Below are 19,437 nucleotides of genomic sequence, written 5' to 3'. Positions count from 1 at the left end.
AAAATGTCCTAATAATACAATGTAACAGTAAAAGACTTAATGTTCAGGTCTGAATGAACCCTTTTAGTTGAGTCCACCCATGAGTGTTAATAAATGGAGGCAGGAAGAAGGAACTTAAAGCCGCCTTTATGAATGATTAGTGCAGAGATGAGGTTGGGGCTAGGGTTTACAGAAAATGGGGAGAGCTCCTCCTCCTCCTCTTTTTCCTCTCCTTCTCTTTTTCCTCTTGTCCTCCTCCTCCTCCCCATCCTCTTCTTCTTCCTCTCCTCTTCTTCCTTGTCGTCCTCATCCTCTTCCTCCTTCTCTACTTCCTCTTGTCCTCCTCTTCCTTCTCCCCCTCTTGCTCCTCCTCTTTCTCTTCCCACTCCTCCTCCTCCTCGTTTTCTTCCTCTTGTTTTCTCCTCCTCCGCTCTCCTTTTGTTCTATGGGCTTAAATACCTTGTTGATGCCAGAGGTCAGAGGAGAATGGCCAGACTGGTTGGAGCTCCTCCTCCTCCTCTTCTTCTCATCCTCCTCTTCCTCTTCCCCCTCCTCTCTCCTCCTCCTCATCCTCTCCAGACTGGTTGGAGCTGATAGAAAGGCAACAGTAACTCAAATAACCACTGGTTCCAACAGGATATGCAGGAGAGCATCTGTGAACACACACCACCCCTGACTTTCTACAGAGAGGGAACAACAGCAGAAGACCACACTGACACTTTATTAAGCGCCAGGTGTGCCTAATAAAGTGGCCGGTGAGTGTATATCAACTATATAAATATAAATAAAATTGAAAGAAAAATAGCCCCTGCACACCCGGGGCCCCCAGGCTGCAGCCTCGGCGAGCCTGTGCATTAATCCGCCTCTGTGCGTAGCGTATATTTGGGTCTTTTTAGAAACTTTCCCCTGTTTGGATTCTTCTGGGCTTCTTTTCCCTTTCTCGGGACATGTTTTGGACACAAAATCAGTTGAGTTTTATTATAAAATGACTAAACTAAAGAGTATTTGGTCACAAAGTGTTTAAAATCACATTTATTAGATCAGGTGTAAGGTCAAACACCGATATCTAGCGGCTGCTTGGAGTTACTACATCCCCAGGGTGAAATCACGGGGGCGGGGCTTCTTCGAGGATGCTCCCGCTGAATCTCGCGATATTTGTTCATGTATAAAGAAGAGCGTCTTCCTCTCGCAAGTCCTCTTTCAGTCGGATCGGACGCAAAATGGTGAGTCTCCTCGCCTCATCTGAGGAATCCGTCTGCTATCTCAACCATCCGTTAGATTTCACTTATTTTAAACACTCAGAATACTTTTATGGAAGGTTTTTATTACTGTCTTTATTAGATTTGTGTGACTTTTAGTTGTTTTCGGGGTTTATTTGTAACCACTAATGCAACTCAGGATCCAAAATGGCAGCGTGGCAGAGGCCGCTCACGTTACATGTGATTATCTTAGTTATTACTTTTTTTTTTAAACACTTTAATTATTTATTTGACTGCAGAGACAAAGCTTTAATGACTCTTTAGTTATTTAAGCGTTTACTTGAGTCGTTCATTAATTCATAGTAATGAGCTATCGGTGCTAACAACGTGGTTCATCCGGGTTTCTTGCAATTAAGCAAACAACTTAAATCAGCTTTTAGATAAAGTATAATAACTGCAAATCTAACACGTGGCATTTGTCACCTTAGTGTTATGCAAAATTCGGCTTCACTAAATGTAATTTACAAAACTCAACTTACTCTAACCCTCGTGTTATTCTTGGTCAATCTTTAACACTGATCCTTTTTGTTTTATAATTATGACTTTTACTATATTTGGGAAACCTAGCAAATCCTAAATTGACATTATATAGTATCATGCAAACATTCATGCAACACCATTGTCTTTTTGTTAATCAGATAAATCTAATTGTCTCTTTTACAGTTGAACTATTAAAGTGTGTGAAACAGCAACACTGTCCTTAATAATGAAGATTAAACTTGTTCCAAATGATCCTTTATGCATTCATGCATCATTAGTGTCTTTTGTTAATCAGATCAATTTAATTGTATTTTTTTTTTTTGCAGTAACTATCAAATGTGTGAAACAGTCCTTAATGGAAGTCACCTTTGTTCCAAATATCATCCTTTATGCTTTCGTGCAACATCAGTGTGTCTTTTTCTTAATCAAATTATTTTAACATGATTGCATCTATTTTACAGTTCAATTATTTGATCTTTGATAATGGAAGTTGCTGTTTTAAATATTATTATTAACAAAAAGTATTTACAGATAATATCTGCTTTAAAATTCACAAATATCCCTCAATCCTGTTTTAGGCCAATCGGCAAGATATTTAATAACTTTTTTTAGATAGATGCAGAGTAACAATGTTTATTAGGATCATTTCTGGATGTTTAAATTGCTGCGGTCAGTTTGACCCCAAGGAGAAACGGTGTTAGTAAAATTCGAGGGCAACAGGACAGTGTTTATAGTAGCTGGACTGTCTCCTTCAAAGGGATCCTTTACCTAAAATGTTGAACACCCCTGACTAATAATTGATCAGCTAACAGGTTTCTTATTTTCTCTCCAGTCCCACCGTAAGTTTTCGGCTCCGCGCCACGGATCCCTGGGCTTCTTGCCCCGCAAGAGGAGTCGTCGTCACCGCGGTAAGGCCAAGAGCTTCCCCAAGGATGACCCCAGCAAACCCGTGCACCTGACTGCCTTCCTGGGCTACAAGGCCGGCATGACCCACATCGTGCGTGAGGTCGACAGACCTGGCTCAAGTGAGTGGACAGGGATTTAGATGAATTTAATGTGGAACATGAAACAGTAGGGGTGCAGATGTGTTAAATTTACTGATCGTGTATGGTTTCTGTCTATGATGAGTCTCTCGACGGGCGGACATAATGGGTTTACACCCTTGCTGAATGTCGAGCACTGAGCGCAGTTTATACCATGAAATAGTGCTTACTTAAAAATTGGAAGATCTTTGCACAAAGCTGAACTATAATTTTATTTTTCTCTGCAGAGGTGAACAAGAAAGAAGTGGTTGAGGCTGTGACCATTGTGGAGACGCCTCCCATGATCGTGGTCGGAGTTGTGGGTTACGTCAACACCCCCCGCGGCCTTCGTTCCTTCAAGACCATCTTCGCCGAGCACGTCAGTGACGAGTGCAAGCGTCGGTTCTACAAGAACTGGTGAGTCTAAAGTAAACTCCTGTTAGTGTTTGAAGCAGGTGTTAGTTGCCCAGTGGAAATGTTTCAGATGTGTGTTTTCACTGAGTGAGTCTAACATTACGGTGGCCCCTGTGGCAGCTCCGCTCAGGTGCCCTGTGCCCTGATGAGCTCCGGGCTCCTCTGGCCAGTGGAAAGTGCTTCTTAGAAACTGCGCCATGAGCCGAAATCCTCCAAAAGCTGACTCGGCACCCCCCTGTCCACATGGAAGGGAGGGTGAGCGGCTATGCACTGTGTTCTTCCGCTGGCCCCCCGGGGTTATGAAGGACCAGTGCCAACCTGTGTCCTCTCTCCGCTGCGTGCTCTCAGGTACAAGTCCAAGAAGAAGGCATTCACCAAGTACTGCAAGAAATGGCAGGATGATGAGGGCAAGAAGCAGCTGGAGAAGGACTTTGCTTCCATGAAGAAGTACTGCCAGGTCATCCGCGTCATCTCCCACACACAGGTTGGTACGATTATAGCTTAAATGAGGTAATTTCCTGCTGCTCTGTCAGTGATGAGACCACGGATCTTGCGTCAGGCATGGCGCCCGACTATTATGAGGATACCTTCCATGCTGCCTTCCTTCTGAGACTACAGACTCTTAAATACAGATTTGTTTTAGCTGTTTTCTGTTCTAACCCGTGTTTTATCTGCACAGATGCGTCTGCTGCCCCTGAGACAGAAGAAGTCTCACCTGATGGAGGTGCAGCTCAACGGAGGCAGCATCTCCGACAAAGTGGACTGGGCCCGTGAGAAGCTGGAGCAGGCCGTGCCCGTCAACAGCGTCTTCACTCAGGACGAGATGATCGACGTGATTGGCATCACCAAGGGTCACGGATACAAGGGTAAGTGTCCTTTGGGTGGTTCGTTGGCTGCAACAGGGAGAAAAGTGCGGACTCGAATCTAACAAATGCATCTTATCCTCCACAGGTGTCACCAGCCGTTGGCACACAAAGAAGCTTCCCCGCAAGACCCATCGTGGTCTGCGTAAGGTGGCTTGTATCGGAGCATGGCATCCCGCCCGTGTGGCCTTCTCTGTGGCCCGTGCTGGTCAGAAGGGTTACCACCACCGCACAGAGATCAACAAGAAGATCTATAAGATCGGCCAGGGCTACCACACCAAGGATGGGAAGCTGGTGAAGAACAACGCCGCGACAGAGTACGATCTGTCAAACAAGAGCATCAACCCCCTGGTAAGAACCGGACATGCAACCTGTACGCACTGATGCAGCTTACGTGGAAGCAGAAGATTTGACTTTTCCTGTTTTTCTTTTAAAGGGTGGATTTGTCCACTATGGAGATGTGACCAATGACTTTGTCATGGTGAAGGGCTGCGTTGTGGGGACCAAGAAGAGGGTGCTGACTCTGCGCAAGGTGAGAACAAAATATAGTGTTTGTTAAATGTATTTGTAATAAAGTACAGTGTCTAAACTCTCTCAGGGAGATGATATTTAACTCTTTCCCCTTTTTCCTTTCTAGTCTCTGCTTGTTCAGGCCAGCCGCCGTGCCCTGGAGAAGATCGACCTCAAGTTTATCGACACCACTTCCAAGTTCGGGCACGGCCGCTTCCAGACCGTGGAGGAAAAGAAGGCGTTCATGGTAAGACTCCCCGGCCTGTTAGTCAGCTTCCACGCACTGTTCGTAACCTGGTTCACTCTTCAGTATGAACTCTGGGTTCCATTCCAGTGCCAGATTGAGCTCCAGTGAGGCAGGGGAGCAGTGCCTGTTTGTGCTCGCTCCCTGTTCACTCTCTGGAAACAATTGGCTGCTCTAAGCAAACGCATGACTTTCATAGTTTTGGCGTACAACTGATTTCTCTCCTCCTCCTCACAGGGACCACTCAAGAAGGACCGAATCACCAAGGAAGAGACTGCTTAAAGTCGCTGTCCACAAATGTCTCTGCTTTGATTTGCACCGTCACTGTCCTGCAGAGTGATTTAATAAAAACCAAAAACCCCAAAGAATGCATCATGTGTCTTTATTAAGGTAATTACACCTACTCTAGGCTGTTGGAGGAAATCTGGTCAGCTGGTAGTTAAATATTTGAAACTTAAACAAAGTGTTTGGGGTCTTTTGCATTGAAAGTGACCAATGGTTGACTTTCAGATGTACTGTACATGTGTTCCCCTTCCAAAAGCACTTGCTGCGTCTGCTCAGTGGCTGCAGTGAGTTGTCGTAGAAGGGAATATTAACCCCGTCACTGTGGGTGAGACGGCAGCCAACTGTGGCTGACTGATCTCAATCAGTGACGAGACAGATTTACCACATACAACCAAAGTGAGTGTCAATGCTCCCATAGTGTCTGTGTGGAAACGCTGCTCTACCACAGAAACGCAACCTAACACAGTGAGTTAACACTTCTTGAACTATTTTTCCATTGTAAGTGCAGTTGTCTGTCCATGCATTTCCTAAATAAAGCATTTAATAAACTCATGTTTTAGCTGTGTGATCTTTGACGTAATCCTGTGCATCATTTCCCTCTGATCTGTAGTTACAGTACTTGAATAATAGTTACTGCTCACTGAGCTTGTTGAACGTGTCCAGCCGGCTGTACCGTGTAGAGAGCAGCCACCTCTGCAGAACTGGACACAAGACGCTCCGTTTAGCCAGCGTTGCACGTTTCTAACTGGCTTCATGTGTCCTTGAGCTGTACGGCTTGCATCCAGCTGACATCAGAACTCTTAGCTGTCACAGTACAGTAATTAAGCCCCGCCATCATCCGTTCTGACTCATCACTGCCAAAACTAAAACCTGCACTTCAGCAGGTAATGAGGGAGACCCTGAGAGGGCTCCACAGGCCATTTAGGCTTCCTGCAAAAACGCCTCCCTGAGAAATCTCTGCATAATATTCAGCACTCTTAGCACAAATAAGGATTTCTCAAGGCCCCTCTGACTTCCATTAACCTGCAGTTGAAGGACGAATGTTCTCTGGTGAGCGTAGTTTCAGGAATTGGGACATTTTCTCCACCAAAGCAGAAAATCTCCTCTGAAGAATGCTGTGATACCCTGAGCCCCTGAAAAGAAGCTGCGCATGTGGGAGGAGCAGGGTGAGGCCCCGTGTCACTGTGTCCAGAGGACGGTCACGGAGACGGCCCTGCTGTTACATAAGCCCCTCCAGAGGCTGTGACCTGTGCCCTGCTGCGGCAGAAGCCGAGCTGCGGTTCAAAGCTCCCACACTGCCCTGCTTTACATAACGCTCCCTCTGCTGAACGTGGCCGTTAACGGTGCACACTTATGCCTTTAATTGCTCCCCCGCCCTGTTCAGGTGCGGTTCAGGCGTCCCAGCAGACGCTCCTCTTCATGACCCCGTGCTTCTGCTCAAACAGCATCTGTGTGCACTTTTCACAAAGGCCTGTCTGCACCGTTCACTCCTATTAGTTCAGTCCTCCATCTCTCACCAGCGAGGGGACACGTCCTACAAGGAGTCAGAATGGGTCAAGACTCTGATTTATAATCAACTTAATTATTAAGAGTTGGGTTGGGTTTGCAGTGTCATAAATGGATGCCACATAAAGAACTTTAAATATGAAATAATATCCATTAATGCTGTTAGTAACTTCAAATGACCCACAGATTATGGGACAACCAGTCCCTGGACACAGACATTTAAAAGGCCCCGCCCCTCCTACACAGGCGTGAGGCCCCCTGACTGAACACATATTTAATATAAATGGCATTTGCGGCAATTTTGCGTGAATTTGTGGTCATTTTGCATCTCTGCGTGGTCATTTTGCGTAATTTCTTGATTGTGTGTGCCTGTTTTTCGGATGTATTTTTTTCTCTTTGTGGTAATTTAACATCTTTTTTTTAAACTTTCTTTTTGTTTAGTGACTTAATGTTTCAGGACCCTTTTGAAAACTACATAATACATCTCAGGGTTTATCCTGATAATGACCAAATTATCTTTTGATTGTTTGCATTATTTTATAGTCATCGTGCTTTGATGTCATTTGCACGTCGTTGCGATCATTTTGTGGTTGTTTTTTTGTCTCTTTGTGATCGTTTGGTGTAAATTTGTGGTTGTTTTGTGTTTATCTTCCTTCACTTTGTGACTATTTTGCGTCTTTGTTGTTGTTTTTATGTCACATTAGGGTTGTTTTGTGTCACATTACGGTTGTTTTGTATACGTTTTGCATATTTTTTTCATCATTTGTGATTGTTTTGCTTCTCTTTGCAGTCGTCTGACTTGAAACAAGAAATGTTAACAGTCTCTTCACACAGAGGTGCAGCCAGTGATCCGTCTATGACTCTGTTTTGTCTGCGTCTCTAATTTATGTGACTATATTTGTGTGTGTGTGTGTGTGTGTGTGTGCGCTATCCTGCGGTGGAACCTCCAGTCCAGTCCTGAGGAAGCGGCTGTTGCTAGTGGACAGCAGCCAGGTAACTAAGGTGCATGCTGGGACAGCAGAGAGGAGGCCCAGGCGTTTGATTTATGTGAGTGGGAGCGTGTGTGCAGTTGCTCGTACCTGTGAGTAGGTGTGTGCATCTGTGTGTCGTGTGTGTCCTGGCACAGTCAGAGGCGGGTCCGTCCTGCAGGGTGGGGGGAGTGTGGTGCTGCGGCGTGGCTCCGACCGTCTGACAGGAGGACAGACGGTCGGAGGGGACGACCACACGCTTAGCACCATTATTACACACGATGGAGGCCAAAGGCTTGACCGCCGCTGGTCCGACGGTGTCTGACTGTCCCCCTCCTGGAAATGGTCTCAATCATGTTTCAGTTCTGAACAAAGGGCTCCTACATGAACACACGATCACCTGACACTTTCATTTCTGTATTTGTGTTTACGTCTGTGCCTTTCTCACTGACTGACACAAAAACACCTAAATAAAGGTGTTGTGTATCAAACCTTTGGCTTTCATTGATACATATCACTCATTTCTAAGGACATACTTAAGATTTAAGGTGATTTGAAGTAGTTTATTCAACTAAAACACCAAACATTTGCTGGTTCCAACTCCTAAAATATGAGGATTTCATCAGTTTGTGCTTTGCTTTGCATCATTTATGGCTCTGTGTGGTCATTTAAGGCTTCAATTTGTGGTTGTTCGCATCACTTTGTCTTGATTAAGCCTCAATTTGTGGTTGTTTGCATCATTTCTTGGTTGTTTGCAACCCTTTGTATTCATTGAGCCTCAATTTGTGGTTCTTTCATTATGCGCTTATATCAACATACGTAAATTGAACGTCTCTGGGTCTCGGAGTGTCGGTCAGATGTCACCTTAGGCTTTCTGGAAACTAAATAATGAGTTTATTAACCAAAAAATATACGCCATTCAACTGCCAATCATGCCTGAAAACAGTCACTTTCTGGAGCCCCGTGGAAATCCTTTATTGTTACAAGGTGGAGTCAGATGCACCACAGGTTGCTGCAGCATGGAGGAGGAGCTGGAGAGTTAGGCTTTAACATAGCAGCTTGTGTTATTGACACATTTCTTTTGGCCCGGAGAGGTTTTATATTTACATTTCATACTTTTTATACTAAAACTGAGCAGGAGTCAAGTCACGGGTCGAGGTGTAAACAGGTGGAAAATGACTGTCAAAGGAGGCTTTAGTCCTTCAAAAGATGCAAGTGTGTGTGTGTGTGTGTGTGTGTGTGTTTTGTTATTTCTTAATGCAGATATTTCCCTTTCACATCAAATGACTGAAGCTGTATTTCATCCCAGGGAGGGCCGTGGTCGTCTGTGTGTGTAGAGGACGGTGAGTGTGAGGGCCTGAGCGTTTCCTCGTGGGCCTGCCAGACTGCAGCTCCTGCACCCCTGCACCGTGGCATCAGTATTCCAGGCCCGTTCGTGGACACGGCGTTCCCTGAGCTGACGGAGGCAGCTCTGCACTCCGTCTCCCACCGTCCCCCACCGCCACCAGAGGGCAGAGCGCGGTGCTCCATTTGCTTCACGCATCCCCGAGCACTTTGTGCTGTAGCCTACTTTGGGTCCTCCTCTTTATCTCTCTTCTTCTTCTTCTTCTTCCTTTTTTTTTAAAGCCTCCCTCTCTTCAGAGCTGGATTTAAAAGCTTCAGATGATTTGTAAAATAGCCGTGACATAGCTCAGACTCTCTGGTCCATATATTTTTTATTCAGGCGGCGGCGGAGCTCCGTAGTGCTTGTATCAGCAGAGGGGGTGATGTGAATGTGTCATGTCAGACTATGTTTGCTCCAGTGATTTTTTCTGTTTTTTCTTTTTCAGTTGGTTGACCGCGCTCATAGCTCTCTGTTGCCATTCAACTCTGCATGACCCAAAAATAACCCGGGGTGAGCACAGTCAGCAACTGTTTTCTGGTCAGCACAAACACACACACACACACACACACACACACATATGCAGATTCACTGTTCGCACGCACAGGAGGAAGATAAACATGCCTCATATCCACACTCATATTCCATGTTGCCTTTGGTCGCCGTGCAGAGAGGAGACTGTCGAACGCCTCCTTTGTGACTTAATGTTGAGGCTTCGGAGGCTTCAGGTGACACGGGACCACGAGGCTCCCGTGGGTGCTCGCCTCCTCTGTCCCGGAACGTCGTCTGGTAAAGTCAGAGAAAGGGCATTTTGTCAGTTTGATGTGAGGTTATGTAACCCTGCAGCCTCACAAAAGAACGCAGGGCAGAGACGGAGTACTTTCTGTTTCCGGAGGCCGTGTGTCCGTCCACGGACCCTCGCCCCTAACATCCATCACCAGGCTGCTCCCACCGCTTCTCTGATCGCATGCCACTGCAGAGACTCGTTGATTAGTTAAAGAGAGGACGAGGAGAAGAACAAAACAACACTAATTCCTCCCAAACTGCAGATCTCAGGGCTCTCCCACTCACTGCGATCTCAAATTTAGGAACTCGGCAAAAACATCACACAGCAGAGTTCCCGAGGAGAGGGTTCCCCCCGTAACTCTCGTCCTATTTCTAATGATTGACACTTCGTGCCCTCTAGCAAACAGGAAGTCCGGCTTATATAGCTCCGGTGCTAATATCATTAGTATCAGAGCTCTTGCCCTGACATCACTGTGCAGCGTCCAAATCTGTGCCAAAGAAACAACAACAACAACAACTACAAAAAATGGCTTTGACTCTTCAAGGGCATGTCTCACTTCCTCTGGAGTCCAACTCTACCTCTATAACGAGCCAAAGGAAGAAGAGGAGGAGGAGGAGGAGGAGGAGGAGGAGGGGATGTTTTATCCCACACCTGCACAGTGAATCAAGCTGTCAGGAGCTGCATAACACAGATTAATGGGCACTTGCAGTCTAGTGATTGTTCCATATTTTCAAATATACTTTTGAGCACTTGTCACTCCCAACCAGTGGGTCTTAAACTGGTGTCCCAGTAAAAACAACAGCTTTACAATCAATCTTCGATCTGACTGACTGTGTTATTTCCCTGCAACACGGCCAACCACGGATGGATTACTGAACGGGCCTACCAGGCACAGACCCAGGGTCAGGGGCGAAACACAAAATGATCATGAAAAGATGCTAAATGACCACAAGTATACACAAAAAGACCCCAAAAAATAATATAGGGATGCAAAAACAACCACGAAGAGATGCTAAATGATTGAAAATAGACATAAAATGACCACAGAGAGAAACAAAAGAACGAAATAGAAGTGTAAGATGTCCAAAAAAAGAGCCGAAACTACCACAAAGGCACACAGAACAACTTAAAATTGAGGTAAAGAGACTAAATAGACCAAAAAAAATAATATATGGATGCAAAAACAACCACGAAGAGATGCTAAATGACTGAAAGTAGACACAAAATGACCACATAGAGACAAAGACACACACAATAATTTAAAAGCAGATGTAAAATGAGCACAGAGAGAAACAAAACAACGACATAGAAGTGTGGGATGTCCAAAAAAGAGCCGAAACTACCACAAAAAGATGCAAAACAATAACAAAGACATACAGAACAACAAAAAATGGACGTAAAATGAGCACAAAGAGAAACAAAATGTCCACATAGAAATGTAAAATGTAGTCAAAATAAATACAAAACCACCACAAAATGTCCTGTGGTTCAGAGGGATCTTTTAAAATGTACCAATTTATGGTGGAAATGTATTTTATTCTGTAAGGGAACGCACAGGGGACAATTTAAAATATAAAAATATATAATATGAAGCAACCTTCATTCTCAGAACCTCACATTATTATATTTTTTCTAACAGCTCTTGTAGTCGACATGAATTGGTGTTTATTTCTGTTTCCCCTGAGTCATGTTCCAATGGTCCTTCAAAATAAAAGTAAATGCTACTTCCACGTGTTCATCGGGGGCACGTGCTCTAAATATTGATGTTCCCAGTGCAGACGCACAAAACCACAGAAAAAGCCACTCCTGGGAGGCAGAAGGGCGTTTTTTACGATAACAGTTTGAGTTTCTCAGAGTTTACCTGAATGCACCGTGAGTTTACGACGTGTACCTGAATGCACCACATTGTTTGCTGCCATGATTCACAGGGGAAAATCAAAATGTCGCCCACAGGTGCAGGACACTGGTAAGATAATGTTACTGTGCGTCAGTGTGTTCAGTGTTGATACTTTAGAGCGTCGGTACTTTCGATAATATCGGAGTTTGCATCGTTTTTAACACTCGGTACCTAAAAAGTATCAAAGTATCGACGGTTTTCACAACCTCAGTGACAAGTTGAAAAAGTTCTGAGGGAGACAGGGTACCTGAGAGGGGGGAGAGAGTACAGAAACCCACTTATTCATTCGTAAATCATATCAAAAAGGAAAGTGAGAGCCGCACTGAGGCCAGGTGCTGCTTTATTAAAGCCAGTATCTCTAAGCCTCTTCTCCAGCACACACGCACTTTCTCTTCTAATGTAATCCTGCCTTGTAAAATGACTTCTGCTTATGAATTCTGAATACAGATGGCTATACATAAAAAAAATCAAAAGAAGCCCTATTCATTTAGACTGCTACGTTAACACATTTCCCCCCCTCGAATTTATGCCGAGCGGCTTGTGTCAGTGAACTCAGATAATAGCAAATCAGGATCTCAGCACTTTTTCTAATAGAAACTTTTATTCTACTTATTTGATGAATCTGCCGGCCTTTAAAGTCGCGGGGAGAACACGCCGCACACACAGAACCGTACTCATGCAGCGAAGTGGTTTCTAGGAATAAAAAACACCACAAACCTGAAGAATGAACTCCTCTTTGTCTCACAAATAGATTTGTTTAGTGTATCTGCGTTATGTGAGCACTTCTTCGCACGTGTACGCACTCACGGCGGTGTGTCAGGCCCTGAAAGCGTTGCTTTTAGGGCACCGGTGCAGAAAGGTGTTGGGTTTTCTCTTTACGAGGGAAACTGACGGTAGAATAAACCCGCCGGTGTTATTGCAAAGCTGTGTTTCCGTCTCGGGGACGTCCTAGAGAGATGCCACGAGCGTCTGCGTCTTACATGTCGAGGCTTCTTACCTCGAAGAGAGTGAGAGAGCAACACGCTCACCGCTGTATAAAGAGGTGTATCTGTGCAGAAGGAGCCAAACTACCACAAAAGTGTCAGTTTGAGCTGAAAAAACAAGCTTGTGAAGGATCTCTACAAGCGTTTAACTCTGTCTTCACCTTGTATAACTGAGGTAAAGTTGTTTTCTAACTATCTTCATTACACATCGTTTCTTCTTTTGTTGCCTTCGTCAAGTCCCTTCACGTTCAGACACGCATTTGTGCTGCTATTCTTGTGAGGACCCCGACTGCCACACGTGAGTCCGCGTGACGTAAATGTGCGACACAAGAAAAGTGACCGCACGGACTGTATGCGTAGCAAACGCGTCTCCTGAGCGTGCTCCAGTTGTAGCGGGCCGTTCTGGACGTCGAATACCGCCGTTTACTGTCCCAACCCTCGGCTAAAACCTGGTGTGTTTGCAAATCCAACTGGTTTGAAACAGTAAACCCTTCTGTTTTGAAGCTCATAGCAAGTGCTCCAAGTTTAAGAGCGCCAAACTCCATGTGAAGAGGTTTGTATGTTTCCCCGCTTTTCACAAAAAAGGTCCAATGTTTCCCGCTTTTCACAGTAAGGGTCCCCGGCAAATAGACCTATGTAGACCCTAACCCTACCTCCTAACCCTGACTCTAACCATAACAAAATGCTAAATTAAATCAGCCAAGACATAGGCTTATGCGACCGGGGATGAAATAGGGATGACCCCGTGCAGTCCTGACAAAACGGCAGTATGTGACCAGCTTGTTGGTTGTTTCACGCTCTGGACCAGTTGGCGGCGTACGCACTGGTTTGCACCTCCAGATGGTTTGCAAAGAAGAAGGACATGAGCCCACTCGGAGGTAAAGTGGTCTTTGTACTCTGGAGCTGGCAGAGTAAAAACTCTGAAAGTCTCGTCCGACTGAATCGGATATTTGCGTTTTCACACATGCAGCCTTGCCGGTTAATATCTGGATCAGAGGTGTCCAATCCTGCTCCCGGAGGGCCACTTCCCTGCATGTTTTAAGTGTCTCCCTGCTCTTACACACCTGAGTCTAACGATTATCAAACTGTGAAAAGCTTCAGCTGCTTGATAACGAGCACATCATTAGAATCAGGTGTGTTGGAGCAGAGAGAAACCTAAAAACATGCAGGACAGTGGCTCTCCAGGAGCAGGGTGGGGCACCCCTGATCTAGATCATCTCAGGTTTGCAGTGCATGTGTGAAAGAGGCTTTAAACATGGCTGTGTGATGGAAAGGTAAAATAGGCCACAAGGTGAACCCCGAAAAGTTCCGCAGTCTGGCATCTACACAATCTTTTTGTCATGGAGCGCGTCGGCACTGCTCGATGAGGTCCCGGGAGCCGCCATCTTTCCATTCTGTTGACAAAAAGCAGCTACCTCATTGGTGCAGCACGATCACGCGTTGAACGGCGCCACCACCCGCAACCAAAATCTTAGTACCGTATTTTCCGCACTATAAGTTGCACCTAAAAACCTTCAAATTTCCGTAGGCCTCGTGCTCGTGTTCATACAAGTGCGCACGCTTGTGCTCGTACATGTGCAAACACGCTCTACAAAAGCCCACCTCTCCCAAACGGGCCGTGGACGGCAAGCGGGCCGCAGCTAGGCGCGGAGCGGTTGCACTCACACTGGTAAAACGAACTAGGCTTTACCCGTAAAACCTGTTTGGGCACGGTACGGAAGGACAGTGTGAGTGCGCCGCTCTACCCTACAGCGTACCGCGAAGACGGACAATATTCAAACACCCAGTTTAGTTTTGTTTTGCCTCCTGTAAAAATGAGACCGCGGTGCAGATATGATGACACTACGGACAGACAGGTGTTAGTGCTGGAAGAGAAGATGCGTTATAAGGTAGAGTGTGTTAGAGACACGCAGTGAAACATGCTGATTTGTTCCCCCTAGGGTTCGTATTTTATTCATCAGGACTTGATGCATCCAAGTATAGGATCATTCGGTTTTGGCACCTTTTTAAAGATTTCATTTTCAATTTGAACAACACGTTAAAAATCAAAGGAAACAAAGAAAATGACTAAGGCTGTGTGAGTTTTCAAAATAAAACACGTACATACACATATTTATATATTTAGAAAGAAAATCAAAAACCAAACCATTTTTAAAAAAGCAGTTTAGTTCAATGTCGATCGTTTGTTTGGTTCGTCTCACAAAAGCAAAAAGATCAAATCAACTAAATGAAATAATAATAAAAAAAAGAGAAATAAGAAAAATACACATGAAAACATTAATACTTTAAACTTTAGCGTCTTTGCTTTTTTTTCCCCTTATAATTATTTAACCTTTAAAACTTAAGTTTCTCAAGAGCAGATCTGCTGTAATTTAATAGCATGCATTTAATTTCTGAAACCGTGAGTCACGTAGCTTCTCTTGTACTATCTCATATTTAAACTTGTTTTTATTTTTGTGTTTGGCGTCCTCTTCTTTCTCTTCCCCTCTGCTCCTTCCTTTTTACTTTGTAGAAGTCGTGTTCGGAGTCTTTGTGAACTTTGACCCCTTTTTGTTTTTTTGTCGGCTGTTGCTGTTAAAGGGGTTCAACGCTCCCGTTACGACCCCGCACAAACAAAAAGAAAGCGAACAGGGACTGAGAAAAAGACGAGAAGGTTCTGTTAAAAGAATAGATATTAATCTACCGCTGACTGTCTGCGTCGGCCTCCGGCGGCGCCCTCTCTCGTTCTTGACCTTCCAAACGAACGCTAAAAGAGTCTTTTCCTCGTCTCGTCGACAGCACTTGGTTTAGTTAACTTGTTTTTTTCTTTTTTGCTTCGGTAAAGTCTGTATCTCTTGATTATTAACGTAATAATTTATTTATAAAAGTAATACATATATATGTATATATATAGTACCTTTGTTAGAGATTACAGATTGGGCTAATTCGTACTGAATCCCAAACTGTAACAATTCACAGTTTTAATGCAAAAGAAGATGAGTCGGTAAATAAAAAGAGGTGTGTATCTGAGCGGTTGGGGGGGGAGCTCTGACCTGTTGCTCCGACCGAACTCGCGGGGCAAAACTGTCAAACCAAAGGGCTGTGAAATCATGAAATCTGTATCTCATAAATGCCCTCCCACCCTCCTGTTCAGTGCCCTCAAACCTCCCGAACAAAAGAAACAAACGAAAAAATGACACTCTTTCGGGACACTGTTCCCGTTCTCACTGTTCTGCCGTTCGAACCCGGAACTCGGCAGACTTGTTGAAACTCTCTCAACAATGGAAATGGAAAAGTCATGCAGCTGAACAAAAAGAACAAATGTCTATAAACATGGAAATCCATCTTCTCCCGGGGGCGTACTGCACCCACAGGGGTTCCCGTGTCTCCTGGTCTCCGCTCCCGGCCGCCCTGGCCTGTGTCGACTCCCTTCATACCGGCGTGGTGCGGCGGTTCGCTGTGTTGGTCTGGCTCGAGTCTTTCAGGTCCTTCTGGATGCAGTTGTGGACTTGCAGGAAGTTGTGGTCCCTCTCGGAGTTGTAGGTGGCGGTGGGCGTGCCGGAGGACTTGAGGGTGTCCCGGGGCAGCGTGTACATGGAGATCTCTGTGGATGGCAGCGCGCTGAAGCCCTTGAGGCCCACCGGCGAGGTGTCGCGGGAGTGTGACGGGTCCGTGGAGCGGGAGGAGGAGCGCGAGCGACGTCTGTAGCGGTAACGGTAGCTGGGGATCCGTGTTATGGCCGAGCCCTGGAGGTAGTCGGCCGCACGCGCCCCTATTCGCAGCTGTCGATGGCGGTCGATGAACATGTGCACGGCCAAGACGCCCACCATCTCAGCCATGATGAAGGAGAGGGCGCCGAAGTAGAAGGACCAGCCGTAAGAGTAGCTGTTCTTCTTCGAGTCGCTTTTCGAAGGGTCCCCCGCGTTGGCTGATATGTACACGATGATCCCGATGATGTTGCTCAGGCCTGAAGGGTTGGGAGGTGCAGGACGGAGAGGGGTGGATTATGGGTAATGGGGGGAAAAGAACAAAGAAAGTATCAGTCAGGGTGAGCTCATAGTTATTCTTAGTGTATGCACAGCTGAATCTGCACTATCATACCACATATGTTCTGATTCATGCACTGTACACAGCGTACTTATCCAGCTCTCCGTCCAACATGACTGATCTCAGACTCCTAATCTTTGCCCTCGCAGCGAGAGGCAAGGCTTCCGCTCTTAATGCAGATGATTTGATGCATCCACTTATATATATAATGCATATGTATATATATATATATATATAGTTTGACTTGTTAGTTACATGGAGCAATGTTTGACGTGGTATATCTGGGAAGATGGATCGTCTGGAAAGTGTGTCAGGGACACCGTATTTTTAGAGACGAGTCCCAACGGACGGCTTTGAGCCCGGCAACAGCATCAAGAGAACAGAAAAGAGGACAAGAGGAGGAAGAATACACAAAGAGACTTGTAGCTGCGGTACAGGAGACGGCCGTGGCCTTTATGAATTCATGTGGTGGTATAACGTGAATCACAAAAGAAGCAACTTCTTCAAGGAGTACATTTTCAGATATATGGTTATTCACTTTCTGGCAGAGAGTTGGACGAGAAGATTGATACGACTCTCATATCTGTGCGGTAAATATGAAGCTAAGCGGTCTTAAAGTCGTGATATTACGAGCTTTAAAGTGCAACCGTACCGCGCCTAGCTGCCGCACGCTTGCCGTCCACGGCCCGTTTGGGAGAGGTGGGCTTTTGTAGAGCACGTTTGCACATGTACGAGCACGAGCGTGTACACGTGTACGAGCACGAGGCCTACGGCGGTTCTGAGGTCATTTCCTGTGCGCCTGTTGGGACGTAGAAAAAAGAAGGAGGGACCATGCGCGGACATTTAAAACAATGGCGGCGAAAGGTTCACGTTGGTGTGATGCGGAGGTGGAGTGTTTACTGCAGATTTGGTCGATGAAAAGATTCAAAAACAGGCGACAAGACGCACAAAAACTCCGAGGTCTACGGAAAGATCTGGAAACAAAGCCACGCATCGCCATGACGTCATCAATAAATGTGTGACATGTTACGGCGTGATGACGTATAGGCAGAAAGAAGCATTCGCCGAGGCCCAGGTAGTGTGAGTACAAACGGGCCTGGAGGGGGGGACAAGGACCCTAAAGCACGGGGCACGGGACGGAGGCACAGTGGGAGTGTGCCCTAAAAGTTGTAAGTATTAGCGTCAAAAGTACCAACGGTTAAAATACACATTCTACAGAATGGCCCGTTTAAATGAATTCAAAGACCCGTCTCGCGTTGTTGCCGTGGCGCCGGACTCACCTGCAGACACAAAGAAGATTCCCGCGCTGAGGATGATGTTGTGGCGTGACTTGTAGAACTCACTGGCAGCTATACACAGGCCTCCCATGAAGAGCAGGATGACACTGAGGATGGGGAAGATGCTGGAGGCTCGCACCGCACCTGGGGATCAGCGGAGGTGGAGGGACGAAGAAGAAGAAGAGGAGGAGCGCATGAGGGGAACAGCCAACGGAGGGGAACAAAGACAGAGGGGGGATGAAAAGAAGTGACGAGAGTACGGAAACAAAGAGAGAAAAGGCACATTAGAATCCATTTCAGCATCTGCTCCTTGTGTGTGAGCACATCCTAATCAACACCCCATCAGGCCTGTGAAAGACTCCATCAACACTGTCTAGTGAGTGTGTGTCCCCACAGAGAGCCTGTTACCCAACCTTATGTAATCACACCGCTTTACTCTCCCTCTCTCCCTCCCTCCCTCCCTCCCTCTCTCTTTGCACACTTCTCCGCAGACCACAGAGCTAACTGGCTGCGTTATGTAGCATCATGCGAACGGCGGTGAGCAGAAGTGCTACGGGGGCTCTGGCGTGTACACGAGCCGGGCCGCAGTGCAGAGGGACGAAGCCGGCGTCCTTGAAGCTGAACAACGTCCTTGCAGCTAATTATCAAGAAGGGAAAAAGCTGCAAGAGGGATATGAAGTAACTTTTCAGGTCAAGTCAGGGTAAAAAAAAAAAGAGCCGTGCCCTCAGGTGTCAGGTAAAATTAGACTCATGAGAAGCAGACCGTTGTTAGGGAAACAATAAGGAAGTCACCTCCAGCCATCTTTTCATACTCCCCCCCCCCCCCCCACCGTCTCCTGTTTAAGATGCACACTTAAACTTTCATCAGGCTGGTTAAATTTTCACCACTTCACCTCATCTCCCCCACGTGGCTGCCGCCTCAGCACTTTCCCAGCTTCTCCCCAAAGTGCTGACGCCAGGCCGGGTGTCTCTCAGCTGAACTCGGCCGCCTGCACCTCCACGGGGACTCTGCCGGGGCTCCTGGGGGCCCATCTGCCCGCCTACCTGCTGCCGTTCACCGCTCCCCACACCCTCTTCTCTTCAACGGGGATTGACTTATCCTCTACCCATCCCCCCCCATCATCACCACCACCACCACAACACCCTAAGGCTCAGTGGCGCCTGGCAGTGTTCGGTGGGAAAGCCACCCCTGAGCCCACGGGCGAGCTGATAGGCAGCAGTCAACAGCTGCAGCGGAGGAGAGCGCCAAGCGGCGGCCACGGCTGGCTGGGTCATCGCTCACCCTCCACTGGGCTCGCCACAGTCGCCACAGCGCCCGATGAGGCTCTGCATCCAGACGTAAACGTTTTCAAAGGCACCTGCTCGTTACAAATGAATGATCCACATTTTAGGAACGTACTGAACAAACCAAGCTGCAGGGACTGAAGGGAAATGCAATATAAATTTATTTTATATTTTAATCAATCAATGAAAAACAAGAACAGCCGGAAGCTCCCCTTCTTGTGTTTGTGGCTCTGGATTTTCACAATAAAAGCACTGTTGTGCCTGGTTATGTT

General features: G+C 46.3%; 2 protein-coding genes across 2 annotated transcripts in view; one reads left to right on the top strand and one right to left on the bottom strand.

Moving 5' to 3' along the window:
* Nucleotides 1-1,176: 1,176 nt before the first annotated feature.
* Nucleotides 1,177-5,609, top strand: rpl3 (ribosomal protein L3). Its single transcript, XM_083931866.1, has 9 exons — nucleotides 1,177-1,202; nucleotides 2,551-2,743; nucleotides 2,989-3,157; nucleotides 3,503-3,638; nucleotides 3,834-4,020; nucleotides 4,106-4,368; nucleotides 4,454-4,549; nucleotides 4,655-4,774; nucleotides 5,009-5,609. Exons 1-9 carry the CDS (start codon nucleotides 1,200-1,202, stop codon nucleotides 5,051-5,053), a joined length of 1,212 nt encoding a protein of 403 aa, XP_083787992.1. The 5' UTR covers nucleotides 1,177-1,199; the 3' UTR covers nucleotides 5,054-5,609.
* Nucleotides 5,610-15,988: 10,379 nt separating this feature from the next.
* Nucleotides 15,989-19,437, bottom strand: part of cacng2a (calcium channel, voltage-dependent, gamma subunit 2a) — a gene marked incomplete at both ends in the record, with an annotated part of 74,225 nt that continues 70,776 nt past the window's right edge. Inside the window, 2 exons of the mRNA XM_083931859.1 lie at nucleotides 15,989-16,524; nucleotides 17,885-18,025. Of these exons, the coding sequence (XP_083787985.1) occupies nucleotides 15,989-16,524; nucleotides 17,885-18,025 (677 nt within the window). The remainder of the gene's footprint in view (nucleotides 16,525-17,884; nucleotides 18,026-19,437) is intronic.

Source organism: Echiichthys vipera (assembly GCF_963691815.1).
Source record: "Echiichthys vipera genome assembly, chromosome: 17".
Taxonomy (NCBI): domain Eukaryota; kingdom Metazoa; phylum Chordata; class Actinopteri; order Perciformes; family Trachinidae; genus Echiichthys; species Echiichthys vipera.
Note: the sequence above shows the minus strand (reverse complement) of the source record. Positions and strands in the feature narration are given on the sequence as shown.